Source organism: Rhea pennata, chromosome 2 (assembly GCF_028389875.1).
Source record: "Rhea pennata isolate bPtePen1 chromosome 2, bPtePen1.pri, whole genome shotgun sequence".
NCBI lineage: Eukaryota > Metazoa > Chordata > Aves > Rheiformes > Rheidae > Rhea > Rhea pennata.
In genome coordinates this window covers 123,345,826-123,361,172 of record NC_084664.1, presented here as the reverse complement: position 1 = coordinate 123,361,172, position 15,347 = coordinate 123,345,826, and the positions used below count along the sequence as shown (strand labels likewise).

The following is a 15,347-nucleotide window of genomic DNA, read 5'->3' as shown; positions in this document are numbered from 1 at the left end:
CTACCTTGTCTTAAAGTGGCTTTCTTCTAGATCACCAGAAAAGAGGAAGCTTGAAGTGTGCCACCAAAGCAGGGCTCAGTATCTTGTATATTTTGGCACTGATAGCACAGACTAAGACATGTTTCATCCATGCTCCTCAGTGTCTAGAGCTACAGCACTAACAAGCAAAGACCTGCTCTGAGGAGGGTAACTAACTGCATCAAGCTGTCACTTGGTCACTGTTAATTTCCTGCTCATGAGAGGCTGTAACAGATGATTGATGGGGTTGTGCTGTCTCTTTTGCTTTAGATTCTATGGAGGAGGATTCAATAATCTCAGAAAACAAATACTGTCTACTCTGAGCTAGTATGGATCTAATTAGTTGAACTTGCATGTTATAGCATTCTTTTAAGAATGGAATATCTTGTGTTTTCTGTACTGCTGTCCTTGGATAAGGTATTTATTTTTTATTTTAGAAGAAACTTTCAAGGAAAAGTGTCTAAGTGTCTGTCTAAACTAATAATAATATTAAACCTTCCTCTGGAGTGCTTCTTCCTGGCTCCAAATTAAAGATATTCTTGAAAGCTGAAATGTTCAGAAAGTCCTAGGATGATCATCTTGCTACTTTTGGTCTTGGAAGTCTGCTTGCATTTGAGTTAGAATGGTCAAGTACAATCAGAGTTTTGTTTCTTATTGTGGATAGGACCTTGGCAAGATCACATTCCTCATTCTTGCCACCAGAAAGAGATTTCTTCTTGCAACTGTTAGAAATAAAGACAAACAGCAGTTCTTAGGTTCTGCAGAGTGCTGCATGTCTTCACTGTACATCTTCTCAACTGTAAGGCATCACTTCTGAAATTTCACATTTGTGTAGTAAAAGTTTTGATAACAGGGGTTAGGTGCTTTAGAAGGGAACACTAAAGCAGCTGTAAACAATCAACCTTAAAGAATCTGGTATCTGCACCATAACTAGGGAGCAAGTATGCTGTACTGCAGTATGTAGCCGCTTTAGTACTGTAAAAACAATTAAACGGTAAGTTATGAAACAAGGTTTCTTTTCTAATTATTCTAGATGAACAGATTTATTTATTTACATAACAAGTGATTGTTTCCTAGGTGTTAACCAAGGCTTTAGTTGACCTCTTGCTAGATGCAAGTTTATTTCGGTTGTAGTTTATAATAATGCTGGAGCAAAATTTCTTAGGTAAAAACATCTTTCCCTATATTACCACTCATTAAGAGAAAAATATGCTATTTCAATACTTTGCAAAAATCTTGTTTAGGTTTGCCTGCCATAGAAGTCACATGTGGTATCGACATGAAGACTAATTCCTTCATAACATTTTCATTAGTCTCTCACTTTTATGAGAATGACTGAATCTGGAAATGACTACGAAGACAAAAAAACTACTTAAGCACTCATAAAATGCAGTCTAAACAACTGTCTAAATATTGGGAAGGAACAAAATTTAAACTTAAATGTAGTTTTAGCTCCAAAACTTTCATTTTTATTCACTCCTGATACTTAATGATGGCAGTAACTTTTCTCAGACTTAATCTTTGGCTTGCCCACTACCAAGTAGGATCAGTGCTTGTAAAGAGACTATTGGGCAATAGAACAAGAACTTTATAGAATCGGTAAGGTTGGAAGGGACCTCTGGAGATCATCTAGTCCAGCCTCCCCACTCAGCAGGGTCACCTACAGCATGTTAGACAGGGTTGCGTCCAGGTGAGCCTTGAAGATCTCCAGAGAAGGAGACTCCACAGCATCTCTGGGCAACCTGGTCCAGGGCTCCGTCACTCTCACAGTGAAGAAATTCCCCCTCACGGTCAGGTGGAACTTCCTGTGTTTCAATTTCTGCCCATTGCCTCTTGTCCTGTCACATGGGACAACTGTCCCCTTGACACCCTCCCTTCAGGTACTTATCCACACTGATAAGATCCCCCCTCAGTCTTCTCTTCCCCAGGCTGAACAGGCCCAGCTCTCACAGCTGTTCCTCACAGGGCAGGTGCTCCAGCCCTCTGATCATCTTTGTAGCCCTATGCTGGACTCTCTCCAGTAGCTCCATGTCTCTCTTGTAGTGGGGAGCCCAGAACCGGACGCAGTACTCGAGATGAGGCCTCCCCAGGACTGAGTAGGGGGCAGGATCACCTCACTCAACCTGCTGGCAACACTTCCTAATGCAGCGCAGGATACCGCAACTATTATGGTTAGAAATACTAGCTCTTTAATTACAAAAGAGAAACATGGAAACAGGCTTACAGCGTTCTAAGTTACATAGATCAATCTCAGCATTTTGTATTAAGACAGAGACAGTTGCCCAAACTGCTTCCAAATTTTTGTCTCCTTTAAAGTTCAGTGAGGCACCAGCCAATACAGTACAAAGCTGCAAGTTTTTTGGCATCAGTGTTAGTTTTCTTTAATCTTTTTGTTGTTGCTGTTTTAAAGATCTTTTGAACCTTTATGTGAAAATAAAGCTATGAACAGGGGGACATGAACACTCCTCCAGTTGCCGAACTTTCTTCCAGGTTCCTTGGCACCGAGAGTTGCCAACTGCTTCCCAGTGTAAGATTTTATCTCTGAAAATTGACAATAAATGAGGAGCAAAGAGTGAGTTTATGAACAATAAGAACTGTAAGTTTCATATTACTAAATTGTGCTTTATGACAAATCATGCAGTAGAAGATCAGATTTGCTTAATAATGTAAGACTAATTAGCTCATCTAACTTTTATAGTTCTTCTGTGCTTACAATTGTAAGCAAACTCTCTGGAGCAGGCACTATATTCATTAGTATACAAGATGATGAGAATAGCCAATTGTGTAGCATTATGTAGCATGCCTATTAATAGATGTATGGACTAAATAAAATTGTTCTAAATATTAAATGTCTTATTTCAGAATTACTATTCTAGAATGCAAGTTTATAGATATATGAGGGGGCAGTGCCAGATCAGTCTGGCACCACTAAACTTGAAATCAGATTTGGATTATGGCAGGAGGCACACCTGCTAAGTAACAGTGTCTAACTGTTTAAATACCTCTTGCACTACGGAAGTTGCATCATTCCTTCACAATACCGAATAAAACGCTCAAAGCACTAAATTCTGATACTTAATTTGCTGTACCAGTTTTATCTAGGTTTTAAATGCATTAATTTGAATGGAATTTCTGTGAGCACTGAAAAGCTAAATCTTCTGAGCTCTGGAAGTGATATGAACTATTTCATTTTTTTTAGGTGTAATAAATGCAGCTTTTAATGTGGCTTTGAGAATTCTTAAATTCTGTGCTAGATTTTTGCTATAGAACAGACAGCAGAAAAATTATTTCTCTCTTTACCTATCTGCATTATGGCCATCTCCAGAACAACGATGAGTGTCAATATTCATAGCTGGAGGCTGGCAGGATACACACACAGTGTGTCCTTCTCGTAGGTACTGCATCCATCGAGCATATGGCCGATTCTCCAAAGCACAGTGGTGCGAAAGTGATTCAGTTTTAAATTCCACACAATATCTACTTGGAAAGATAAAAGATTTATTGTCATATAAGTATTAAATTAGTTATAGTTAAAGCACAAGCTAAATTTACACTCAAAATGTACTTATTACATAGGTGGTGTTTGTGAAGTGCAAGTTAGACCTATTCATTTTTAAGTCTACCCAATTAATGGATTTTTAAAAACATTAAGGAAACTATTGCTCATTCCATGCCCAAGTTCTGTACTTTGTATCACACTCTTTGGTTGTGTTCTACATTCTTAAATTATGTTCAAAAGTACATCTCTTACTAAGTCTTAGGACCTCATATTTTTCCTTCTGTGACTACTAAAAGAGAAAATGGAAAATAGGATTTTAAGAATACTTATTGACTATTGTTCTGAGCAAAGTAGCAAAGACCAAAGTATTATAAGCATTACAGAGTCAATAGTAGCTCAATTTAAACAAACTTCCTAACCGTATTTGTAAGCAAATCATATTTTTTTTTTTTACTGTTTTTGTCAATCAATGTTAAGAAAAGGCCTTGGAAGTGATCATGTTCAACCAGCCTTGTTTGCTCAGAGATCTACGTCTAACTTGCAGATAGATTTAACTTAGATGTTTAGATGTACTTATTGCTGGCTCTCAAATTTTCCGTGGCTCCTGTATGGTTCTAATTCAGGACAGTTAGCAAGTAATAAACAATAACTGGAGATGCAAATGAACTGCAGAAGAGCAAACCAGTAGAAGCTATAGCTTATTTTTGAACTGTTGCAAGTTCGTTAATATTTTATGTCCAGCTCTTTACTTTAGAATAAGATGGCTCAGGTGTATATGATAAATAGATTACCCAGCTTCTTCTTCTTCTGAAGACCAGAGAGGAGATGCTGTTCGTTGTTTTCTTTCTTTACTGTATTCAGAGGTAGTTATGAAAGCAGGGACTGAGGAGGAAAACAGTTATAGTGAAGCAGCAAGGTGAGGTTCAGTCTTTCTTTGATTACTGTAGAGGTGGGTGCATGAATCTTATGGAGTTGTATAAGGTGATTCTGACTGGCTTCAGTGAAAAAGTGATACAGCATTGGCAACACCCCCTTCAACTCTGTTCCTTACATCTGAGTTCTCTCCTTATGCAGAAGAAATGGAATGAGCACAGTCTAGACTCAGGAAATGGGGTGTGCTGGAGTTCTACAAGAGTTGAGGTTCCTGTTTTGTACTGAGTTTGTGTCCTAGCTTTGCACAGAAATAATTTGATACTTACTGAGGGACTTAAATCAAGACATTAAAGGAAGATGTGCAGCTTAGTTGTTAATTTAATAGAAATTCAGAAAAGGCCAAATACGAAAAATAAGTAAAAACAGAAGAGCAAGCTGCAATCTTGCAGTCAAAAGCAGGTGGTTTAATTTTATTTTTAACCAGCTAGCTACAGATAGTTATTTTCTGTGCTTTGACAGTGGAAAACTTAAGGCCATAATGGCAAAAGGTATTCAGAAAAATCAGAGAGACTACCATGTTCATGTCCGCAGTCCTTTCCCTGGTAAGTCAGGTAGTCCAGGCAGCCAGCCTTCTCTTCCAGAACAGGACAGGGTTCACCACTGTTTTTAGGTTCCTGTTGTACATAGCGCCTACGTATTCGCAAATCGGGTTTACATTGTTCTGCGCAGCCACTCCAGTGACTCCACTCCCCTACAATGCAGGGAAGAGCTGCAAAGCAATATTGAAACATTACTAGCAGTGAAGCCTTACTTCTTTTCTCTAGATTCCTTTCTCAATAAATGAAAACATGTTTGGTTTACCTTTCATATATATGCTTTTTATGCTTTTAAATGCTTTTTTCTAGGGGCTTGCATCTTCAAGTTTTACATCTCATCACTTGTCTCAGGAAAGAAACAGTTCCTTATGGAAATTTCTTTCCTTGTTCTCTCCTCTGGAGCATACGGTATTTGCCACTGAGAGAGACCAACTTGTTGATCTCAGTCAGTGGACTGAGCTACTGAACCAGTTCATGAACTATTACATGAAGTAGCAGGATTCAGAAAGCCTTTCAACCTTCTTGATTCCCCTCAACTTGATTTCTAGACTTCTTTCCTCAAGTTTGAATGAAGTTCCGCTGCCATAGCTTTAGTTTTCCTGTTTTAACGCAGACAGTCCTGCTCCACTGTCCTTGTTGTGAAGACTTCTTTTGGTAAAAATTTTGGTTTTATTTAGTCTCGAAGTAATCCAGGGATGTGTGTAGGATTGTGTGTATAGATATATATGTGTGTGTGTGTGTGTATACGTATAAAAAATACACATTGTATATACATATATATTTGAATGTGCGTAAAAATAAGATCCTCTTATGCTCATTCCCAACTATAGAATAATCCATTGCATATTGGAATTTTTGTTCTCACATATCACAAGCTTCCTCTGAACTTGACCCAAGTGTGTTCTAAATTGCTATGGGAAAAGTGCTGTTATTTTAAAAGTAAACTTTGAACCATAAACTATGATTCCTTCAGATAGAGCACCGATAGCATAAGTACTGTGTGCTAGTTCGTATCTTTGGTCCCTCCTAAACCTACCTAATAGTCATAGGTAAAAACAAGTTCTTTCTTCATCTGTAAAACTGGCATATATTAGGTGTATTCATTGATGGTCTCAGATGAAGAAGAAAGAATACAAAGCAAAGCATTTTTCTACGCTAGTTTTCCGGCAACTCTTCTAACCTTTAGCCCAGCTATGGCCTTTCACACTTTTTTTTTTTTCTTTTAAAAAAAGAAAGAAAAAAATGCAGCTTTCTGCATGTATTCCATAGAAGAACTAGAATCATCCTCTCATGTATAACCCTAATTTCATATTTGTCAAATTTATAACCTTTCAAGGAGGAATGTAGATGATACAATAAACATCTCCGTTTAAATACTTCTTGAGATTCATATTTAGAAATACTCTGATCTATCATATTTGATTCTCACTAGACATTTCCTTTCTTATTTTATTCTCTGCAGTGCCTTTAATAATGATTCTGCTTGTATCTCATGCAGAATATCTCTATTCATCTATCCAAAAATGCATGCTCCTTATATCTCTCATTTCTATTAATCATGATAATCACTCTTCCAATCTATACTTTTCCCTTCCTTTGTATTTGCCGTTTGTATTCTGGCAAAAAGGTAGCTCTGCCTTGTCTTGCAAATATAAGCATGGACAACATGTCAGACAGATGTTCCAGATGAATACAGATAATCTACTCTGGAAGAAAAGATTTTGCAGCCTGATTGCCAGAATGTAGAAACAGGTAATAGATACATTATTCCTCTGTAAAAAGCTGCATAATACACAAATCTTTGTTTTATTTACCCATTAACCTTACAGTACAAAACACAGTCATTTGACATATTTCCATGAGAACTGAACTGAAAGTTTGTTCCCTGAACTTTCCTGGTGTTTATCTACAGGAACACTAAGCTCCAGGTTTTGAAAACTGTATGGCCTACTGATTTCACTTTTAATAGTAAAAATGTATAGTATAGTTCTTCAAAACTGTACTCAGTCCTGTCTGGCTGAAAATGAGACCTTTGTATCTAAGCTGCCACGTGATTCAAAGCATTCCTGCCACATCAGGCAATGCTCACCACTGAGGAGCAAAGTGTCTTCCAGTCCCTGTCATTGTCCTAGTAAGTCCGTGTTTATTTTTTAATGCTCTCCATATGTACTTTATAGACATTACAAAAGGTATTAGGTGAGCATTTGCACAAATATTCTTTGCAGCCATGGGCAGAAACCCAGGTCACATCTCCTGTCTCTAGTAATATTCATAACATGCATTTTTCTGTGAATTGTTCCTTATCCACAAAGCCCTGCAGTGCTTATCATAACCCAGGCAACATTCCTACTGCCCAGTGCCTACTGTACTGCTTCTTTTGTCCATAAGGATGGTTTTATACATTCTGAAAATGAGCAAAACCTAAACATTCCCTCAAGCTTTGAGGTTCTACAGGTCCTCTTAAGAAATCCCTCTTGGCTAGGGTCCCAAAACTAGAACTGTATTTCCCAGACTCTTTAGTAGCTGTCACTCACTTAAGAACTATCTTGTGACTAACGTGTTATATAGGGAGTCAGAATATCTTGGTGCAGTCTCTCTGTCTGCAGGTAGCTATTGTGACTGTGAGGAAAGTCATTCAATTCACACCTGCTTCAGCTCCTTACAAGTATATATGAATTCCTTTCTTATTAATACCTAATCCTAATTTGTGCCTCTATCTTTGCCATATCACCTCTCTTTAAAGTCCTCTCATTTACCCTGCAAGACTATCCCTGCACTACAACTCACTTTCTGATTCTTTTCTGATATTCCTCTGGTTTCACCTTCCCAGGCTGTATTCTTAGCTGTTTGGGCACAGGATCCAGGTTGTCTTATTGAAAGTTCTGCTTGTCTTTTTTTCTGCAAGTGTTACATCCTGCTCTTTGGGCTGCTGTTCTGTGGCAAGGACTCCTCAAAGCTCCTCAACACTTCCACAGCACACTTACAAAAAATATCCCTTGGATAAAATTGTTACAGCTTGTGTAGATTTGACAGTATCAGAGGTTTTTTATTTCTAAACAGTGACCATTGTTTTGGAGGCAAATGAATGCAATGTAGAAGTCCTGTAGGGCATATGTGACAATTTAAAGGTTAATCTATTGGGTCATACGTAGGCCATTAAGGTAAGGAGCCTATGTCTGCTTCTTCAGAAGATTTGAACTGAAAAAAAAAATACAAAAGAATATTTGTCTTTTATAATCATTACTGTGCTTCCAAATTTTCTGTAGGATGCAAAAGAGTTGTCAAAAGCAAAGATTTTACCTGCTTTGTAGTACTGCTTAGAATCTTTTTAATATCATTCCCTTTTACAGCTGAGCAGATCTGCTGAACAAATCTAAAAAATCTGCTAAGCAAATTTTTAAATGAGTAGAATAAATGCATCCGGGGAAAAGCTTGGCCTTTGACTGAAAATAGCAATATTTATATTATCATTAATTAAAGCTACTACTTAAGTTATAGTAGTACCTGTTTTTCTTCTTGGGTTTTCTTTTGGAAACATTCCTTCATAAATAATTCAGTAAGCACTAACGGTTGAATTTTTAAGACTCTACATCTATATCTTATTCATCAATAATTTAAAATTTAGGTCTTCCAACTGTGTTTATTTACATGGCAGTATCTCCTAGATGACTGTTTCAGAGCCCTGGGGAGCTGGATGAGGATCTCTGGGAACCAGTGCAGTGAATACAATCCCTCCAACAAGGAGCTTGAAGCCTATATAGCCTTCGCAGATAGAGCAGTAAAAGATAAGAGAAACAATTTGCCCATGGACATCCATCAAGAAGAAGAATCCATTGAGAATAAACAGTCATTTCTCTGTCCGGGGAGTCCTGGACCTAGCAGACCATTTAATTTGACAGGCAGTTCATTTCCAGTTCATTCCCCTTTTCTTGCAGGTCTTTTGGGAAAGGCTGGATTGCTGCAGGTTGAGCCCCATCTTCCTCACCTGGCAGTGCCGTGTCCAGAGAGAACCACCCTGCCTGGGCAGCAGCGGGAGCCTCACGTCACCGTGTGTGCACAGTGCGCTAGCTGGTGAGCAGGTCTAGGCTGTGTCTGCCGCATTCTCCAACCATGAAATAAGGCAAGCAGTCAAAGCGTACACCACTGTGTACTAGTCCATGCCGCTTTCTGTAATATTATTAGGTGCTTTTTGTCCTCTGGTAAGTTTACTTTTTCAATAAAATTATGATTCCATCTCATGTAATTGAAATACTATTACAGACAGCCTTTAAAAAAAGGTAAATATTCTAATCTCCTATTTCCCGATACTGAAATCCTTCAAATCTTCAAAGAGTTGTTTTCCTTGCACACTGCAAATAGGCTTAAAATTATTTTCTATGTAGTATGAAAAATATTTTACTTTGCATTCTCCCTCCTTTAAAAGCAGATCTTCAATATCATATTTAGGGAATGAAACAGAATATATGTCATAGTCAATGGTCATGATACCTTACATTGGTTCTGAATATCTTTGAATTATACCTCTTGTTCTATTTAAAAGAAAAAGCTGCTTTTTCATTTCTCCAATATATTGTTTCCCATTAGCTTGTAATGGCAACATATCACATGTTTTGGATCCTATTTTTTTCCTATATTTCCTCATTACAGTTTAAATCCCCAGGAAGCTTTATGGCTTAACCCCTAGTTATATTCCTTCATCAGTATTGAGGATAACTGATGGGAGCAAGCTGGTCATTCAGAAAAATATTTCAAGCCCTCTGGGATTCTGTCAATATGAAACATTGGGAAGAGGGACTAAAATGTGATTACCTCTTTGGTGTGTGTGACTGTTTTTGTAAGAGACAGAAATTGCTATGTTTGCTCTCTCACTAAGTGTCTAATTTCTTGGAGAGCTACAGACAGAATAAAGTAGATAAAACCCCTGAAGGAGGCTACCCTGAAGATATAACACTGTAATAATTCCCCTCCTTTCCTTTCACTCTGCACTGGTTCTCACCAAACCTGTACTTTTTAAGGGGCCTGATAGCAATAGGAGTACAAGTGACCATGGATGCTGTATTCCATGTTCTTGGCAACTCTGCAGCTCTGCCAAATAAAACAGAACCAAGGAGCAGCCATGGGCATTGAGCCACTAACTGTCCGTGCTGCTTAACTGTCAGCATTGTCTGGCATTTCCTCCTACTTAAAGATTAGCATCTTCGCAGACAGCTCCTGGGCACGATTTGTATAACAGCACAAGAAAATAGCATGGAGAAGACTGCACCAGGTTTGGCTCCCTTTGCCATATGGCGATATCCAACATTGTGCCATCAGGTGTTGCGCTCAGACATCTCTGTATCCCACGCCACCTAACACATAAACTCTGTGGCTATGAAAACACCACTCTTAACATGTTTCATCGCAACCCTCAACATTTGTTTCAGACATTTTGAACTAAAAAAGAAAAATAGTGATAGTAAAAATATCTTAGGGCACCAATGGGAAACCCCTGGACAAGTGCTACATATGGAATGGACATAACAGTCTCTGCCATCTGGCCTCAGGGCCAGAGAACAGTCCTTGTCCCATTTTATATGACAGTACAAGCATAAACTTTGATGCCTTGTCACACAGCTTAATTTAACCTAGAGCACCCAAAGGACAGAGGATCTAATCTAGCTATTTCCATATCTTTTGACTCTGTTCCAATTTGTCTGTATGAATGACCTGCAGAACTAAGAATTTCTATGTAATTTTAATCCTAGATTAGCACCTTGATATGCAGATAACATCAGGTCTACATCACACTTTCCATGCAGAAAACTCCCAAAGGGATTGTCTAGCTGCATAATAAAGAAAGGGATGACTTCACATCTTGCTGAAATGAATTCAAGTTGACAGTCAAACACTGGCAGATTGCAGAAATACACAGCAATTTTATGATCATAAAGATTTAGAACAAGAAGTATGAATTGCTTCAGTCATGTGGAATAAAAAGAATATTGGGTCGCTAGAATGGAATTTAGCCAGTGGGCTAACAATGCTACTCTTGCAGTCAGTACCCAGAAATCACTAAGGGATAGGACATTAGTTTTGTGCCTCCTTGGAAAGATGTCAAATTCTCCAACATGACAGAGAACGGATCACAGAGCTGACATAAAAGGAACAGTGCCATTTCTTGAAATACAAACAAATATATCAGGGGATATCTAGCTATTTCTTCATGGCCCTCTGTCCATCTTATTAGTGGTCCAACCCAGTTAACAAAATGATGGTAGACAGCAATTCATTGAATGAAGAAGGATTGATTTGGAAGAGAGACATGACAAACCAAGGGAACCTAAAGGACAGGTATTGCACTCAGATGGCTGGGACTAGGGTGCTAGGTAAAGACCCCAAAGAACATCAGACCCTTAGAAAAGCTTGGAAAGCTAATCAGACCCTTGGAAATTCAAAGATGTACAGAAAAATTGCAACACTGTCCTGTGAAACACAGCTTGAGTGGTTGGGAGTTTTTTCATTTAAAGCACTGAGAACTGTAGAATTTTTTTGAGTCATCCTGTATTTTTTTTCCATGAAACCACCTCCAGAACAAAGAGGGCTACATATCTTCACTGAAGCACTGTGCAACACATGTTGTAATGTATATGAATCTGCAGATTTTGTGAGCAACCACTTTCATTTAAATGACAAGGTCGTTCTTTTTTTCAGGCTTTCTCATAGTACAACATTTTCTATTTAAAATGTTCTCTATGCACAAAAATGCTCTTTCTCCACTATTAGAACTGTAGGGAAATTTATTTAAAAACCCTTGGACATAGGTACAGCCTCCCACAGACTTACTCCAAGCCATCTATTTATAAAGCACAAAATATATGACAATTTTTAGGCATGGTGGAATCCAATCATGGTGTTGGCAGCTTTCAAACATCCTTCCTGTCATTGGTTTCTATTATTTCAGAGTGTTGTTTTTGTATTATTCCTAACACATTTCTTGATTATTTATTTTTGAAGATATGAGCATGTTACACTTTCCCCAAATACTTTGTCCTGTTAAATATTTACAGAAGGATGAAAAGCTAATGCAGAAATCACAAATTGTGATCAGGATGACAGTAAAGCTGTAGTATAAGAAGAATTTTTCTATTAACTTACTTCCCTTTTTTGTTTTCAATTTTTGAACCACATTTAAACAATAGATTATTTCAGAGTGCACATAAATAGACAACCTTGGTTCATTAAATGCACACATGGACAGAACTTAGAGACAGTGAAAGTGAAACTTCAAAATCCAACAGGAACAACAACTAGCTTAAAATAGAAGTACTTTTAGGTCATACTTGTTTTTGTTGATAAAAACTCCCATTGGAACTATTTAGATTTTTTTTTCTAATAGAAACTTGCTGGCAGTTTGCAGTAAAAAGCATATTTGGTCATTTGCCTCTAAAAGGGCAACTTCTTGTGATCAATTTGGGGTGTATGAGTTATGGGAGCTGCTCTCCCGGACTAGGAGAGTCAAACCTAGATCAGGGCTGCCAAAATCCTGTCATCCAGCACTTCACCCATGCCCGAAGCACTGCTCCCCTTGCCGGCACTGGCACCAGTGCTCACACCACTAGGCTGTGAGCCAGCTCACAGAATTAAACTAGCGAGAAACCAACACTACAGAAAGCACAGTTTTCCTGCTGGTTTAGCTCCCAGGGGGACTGGTCCACCATAAGACTGTCCAGTTCCAGTGCTGGTGCTAAAGAGTGAGACATGGGAAAGTCACTGAGACTTCATCTTTCTGTCCATGTCTAGAGTACTCAGTGTCCACACAGTGGCCAACAGGGAGACACTGCAAACACTTCATGCATCACACATTTCCAGGCAACTATCACCATGCTTGAAACAAAAAATACCATTGCAATAACAAGGCATCTGATTGAAGTCATGATTAAAAAAAAAGTGGATAAACTGGCACCTTTCAGGCAAAAGATTAAGCTTCTTTTTGGAATTCTTAATAAAATTTTCTGTACTTCACAGCTCTGTTTTAATGCTAGCAGTACATATCTTTATTAGCTTTCTCCTGTTGTATTTGAATATTAACTATCTGATTTACTGAAATGCTATGCAAAATGCTATGACTCTATGACAAGGAATTATCTTGTGTGTTCTGCCTATTGATTTGCCTCACTAAAAGCTCAATATATAAAACACTGCCAACTTCAAGAGATGCTACTAGGCACCCTCTGTCTGATCTCATGGCCCAGTTTCTTCCTTGCTGTTATTATTAAAAAAACATGGTCTAGAGGTCTGAGGTCTGACCTGTTTTTCTGTGGAGACCTGTCATCAGAGTCCTGCTCTGCTCAGTCTTTCTGTGCAGCATCACATCACTTATGACAGCTCTACGTGGCCAGACAGCTGTATTCACCACCCCCCAACCCTCCCCGAGCCAGGTGAAAGCCAAGCTGGGTCCCAAAGCTGTGTAGCTCAGTACCATGCCGAGCCTGCTGATATAAACCCTAATTAGCAGGACTGTTTGGCCAAGACTCACAGCATTTTGGGTCTACACTGGCTTGCATCCAGCCAGCTCCAGAGAGCTGTCAGGCTGTCTGCGGACTAGTTGTGACAGCAGTGTCCCACACTGCAGACAGAGGGAGAGAGAACAAATGTTCTGAAGACTGCAAGGGATAAAAATACAAGAAGAGGAGGTGTGAATACCTGCAAGACTGCTTGGTCCAGTTGGGTAGAAGTGACATGTAAAATCACAGAGAGTTAAGAACTGTCTTCAACGAGTGTTCTCCTACCCTTGCCAACGGTCCTCGGGGAGCCAGGCCTTCTCAGGCAGGTTGCTGTGGGCAAGCTGCCAGAGGACCCTTCTCACACATCTTCTAGCTCATTTTGAAGCCCCTGCCTTCCCTGTGGGTCAAGGCCTCGTCCTGGCAGACTCCTGCCCCTAGAAATGAGAATGTAGTCTCACCCTGGGGATTTCCCCAATTATTTAATTGACAGTCATTCGACAAGACATGAGGATGCAGCTCAGTACACAGATGGAGCTAAATGCATCTTCCCATTGTCTCTGTAGACCTACATCCTTATCATAAATGATACAGATCTGGGATGAGATTAGATCATCAGGGATGAATGGAACAATGCATTTTAGAGGGAAAATAACTTCAACTTGGCCAACTTCAGTCTCTGCGCTCCTGCAGACCCACAAACCTTGCAAACATCTAGTCTGGGAAAGGGGCAAAAACAATTCTTGCAAGAGTGTTTGCTGCTGTGTTCACATAGCACCAGCCTGGTCCCTGGTCCCACCCCAACCCAAGGCTGGTGACACCAATGACAAACTCATCCTCCTATAGTTTACAGGCTGAAGAAGCCCCTCTCAGCTAAGACCATCACCACATGCCTGATTTCCAGCCCCCAAACCCAGGACAACTTCCAGCTCACACACCACCAGGAGGCAACAAACTGGATAAGGGGACAGGAGCGCCCAGGGAGAACCCCAACCCCAGCCCCAGCTGCGGCCAGCCCCAGGCGGCCTCCGTCCTGGCCGACTCGCTTGGGGCTGCGGACGAGACCGACCCCCCGCCGCTGGCCCCGACGCCGGCCGCCGGCCCGGGCGGGGGCAGCGGGCGGCCCTACCTGGGCACGCCTGGCCGTGGTCGTGGCAGCAGTCCCCGACGCGCCGGCAGCCTTCGTCGCAGAAGCAGGTGCCGTAGCCCCCGTCCGCCCTCCAGCCCCTGCCGACGCAGGCGGCGTCCCTGCCCTCGCAGCACTTGCCGGCCGCGGTGCAGCCCGCCCCGGTACCGCTCTCGGCGCCGCTCTCGGCCCACAGACGCCACAGCAGCCCCAGCCACAGGGCGCCGGCCAGCGCCGCGCCGCCCATGCCCGCGCCGCGCCGCGCCCGCCCGACGTGCGGAGCCGCCCGACGTGCGGAGCCGCCCGCGCTGCTCCGCGCCGCCCCCGCGGGCGGCACCCAGCGCCCCGCGCAGCGCCGGCCGCACCCCCGGCCCGCCCCGGCCCGCCCCGGCCCTGCCCGCCGCCCCGACGGGGCGCGCTGCCGCCGTGCGGGGACCGGGGGCGCCCGGCCGGAGCCGCGCTGGAGCCGCCGCCCGGAACGGCCCCGCCGCCCGCCCGGGGGCTGGGGGGCCGCGGCGGCCTGTCCCCAGCGGTGACCGCGCACTGCGATCCCCAGCGATGTCCCCAGGCAGAGACCCGCCGAGCAGCAGCCCCAGCGGTGTCCCTCACAACCACGTCCCCCGCAGTGACCCGCGCAGCCCTGTCCCCAGGAGTGTCCGCAGTGGTGTCCTGCACAGCAGTGACCCGCACAGGGGTGTCCCCGGCAGTGTCCTGCCCAGTGATGACCTGCACAGTGTATTTGTGTCCCCGGCAGT

At 41.6% G+C, this 15,347-nt stretch overlaps 1 protein-coding gene across 2 annotated transcripts; it reads right to left on the bottom strand.

Moving 5' to 3' along the window:
- Positions 1-2,184: 2,184 nt before the first annotated feature.
- On the bottom strand, positions 2,185-14,852 carry SBSPON (somatomedin B and thrombospondin type 1 domain containing). 2 transcript variants are annotated; one of them, XM_062570274.1, is made up of 5 exons: positions 14,596-14,852; positions 4,965-5,159; positions 4,309-4,399; positions 3,319-3,498; positions 2,185-2,559 (listed from the first exon to the last, which is right to left on the bottom strand). In XM_062570274.1, the coding sequence occupies exons 1-5, from the start codon at positions 14,837-14,839 to the stop codon at positions 2,442-2,444; spliced, it is 828 nt and encodes a 275-aa protein (XP_062426258.1). In that variant the 5' UTR covers positions 14,840-14,852; the 3' UTR covers positions 2,185-2,441. The 2 variants fall into 2 exon arrangements, with proteins under 2 accessions (XP_062426258.1, XP_062426259.1); XM_062570275.1 differs by having other exon boundaries at positions 3,319-3,495.
- Between the last annotated feature and the right edge of the window lie 495 nt (positions 14,853-15,347).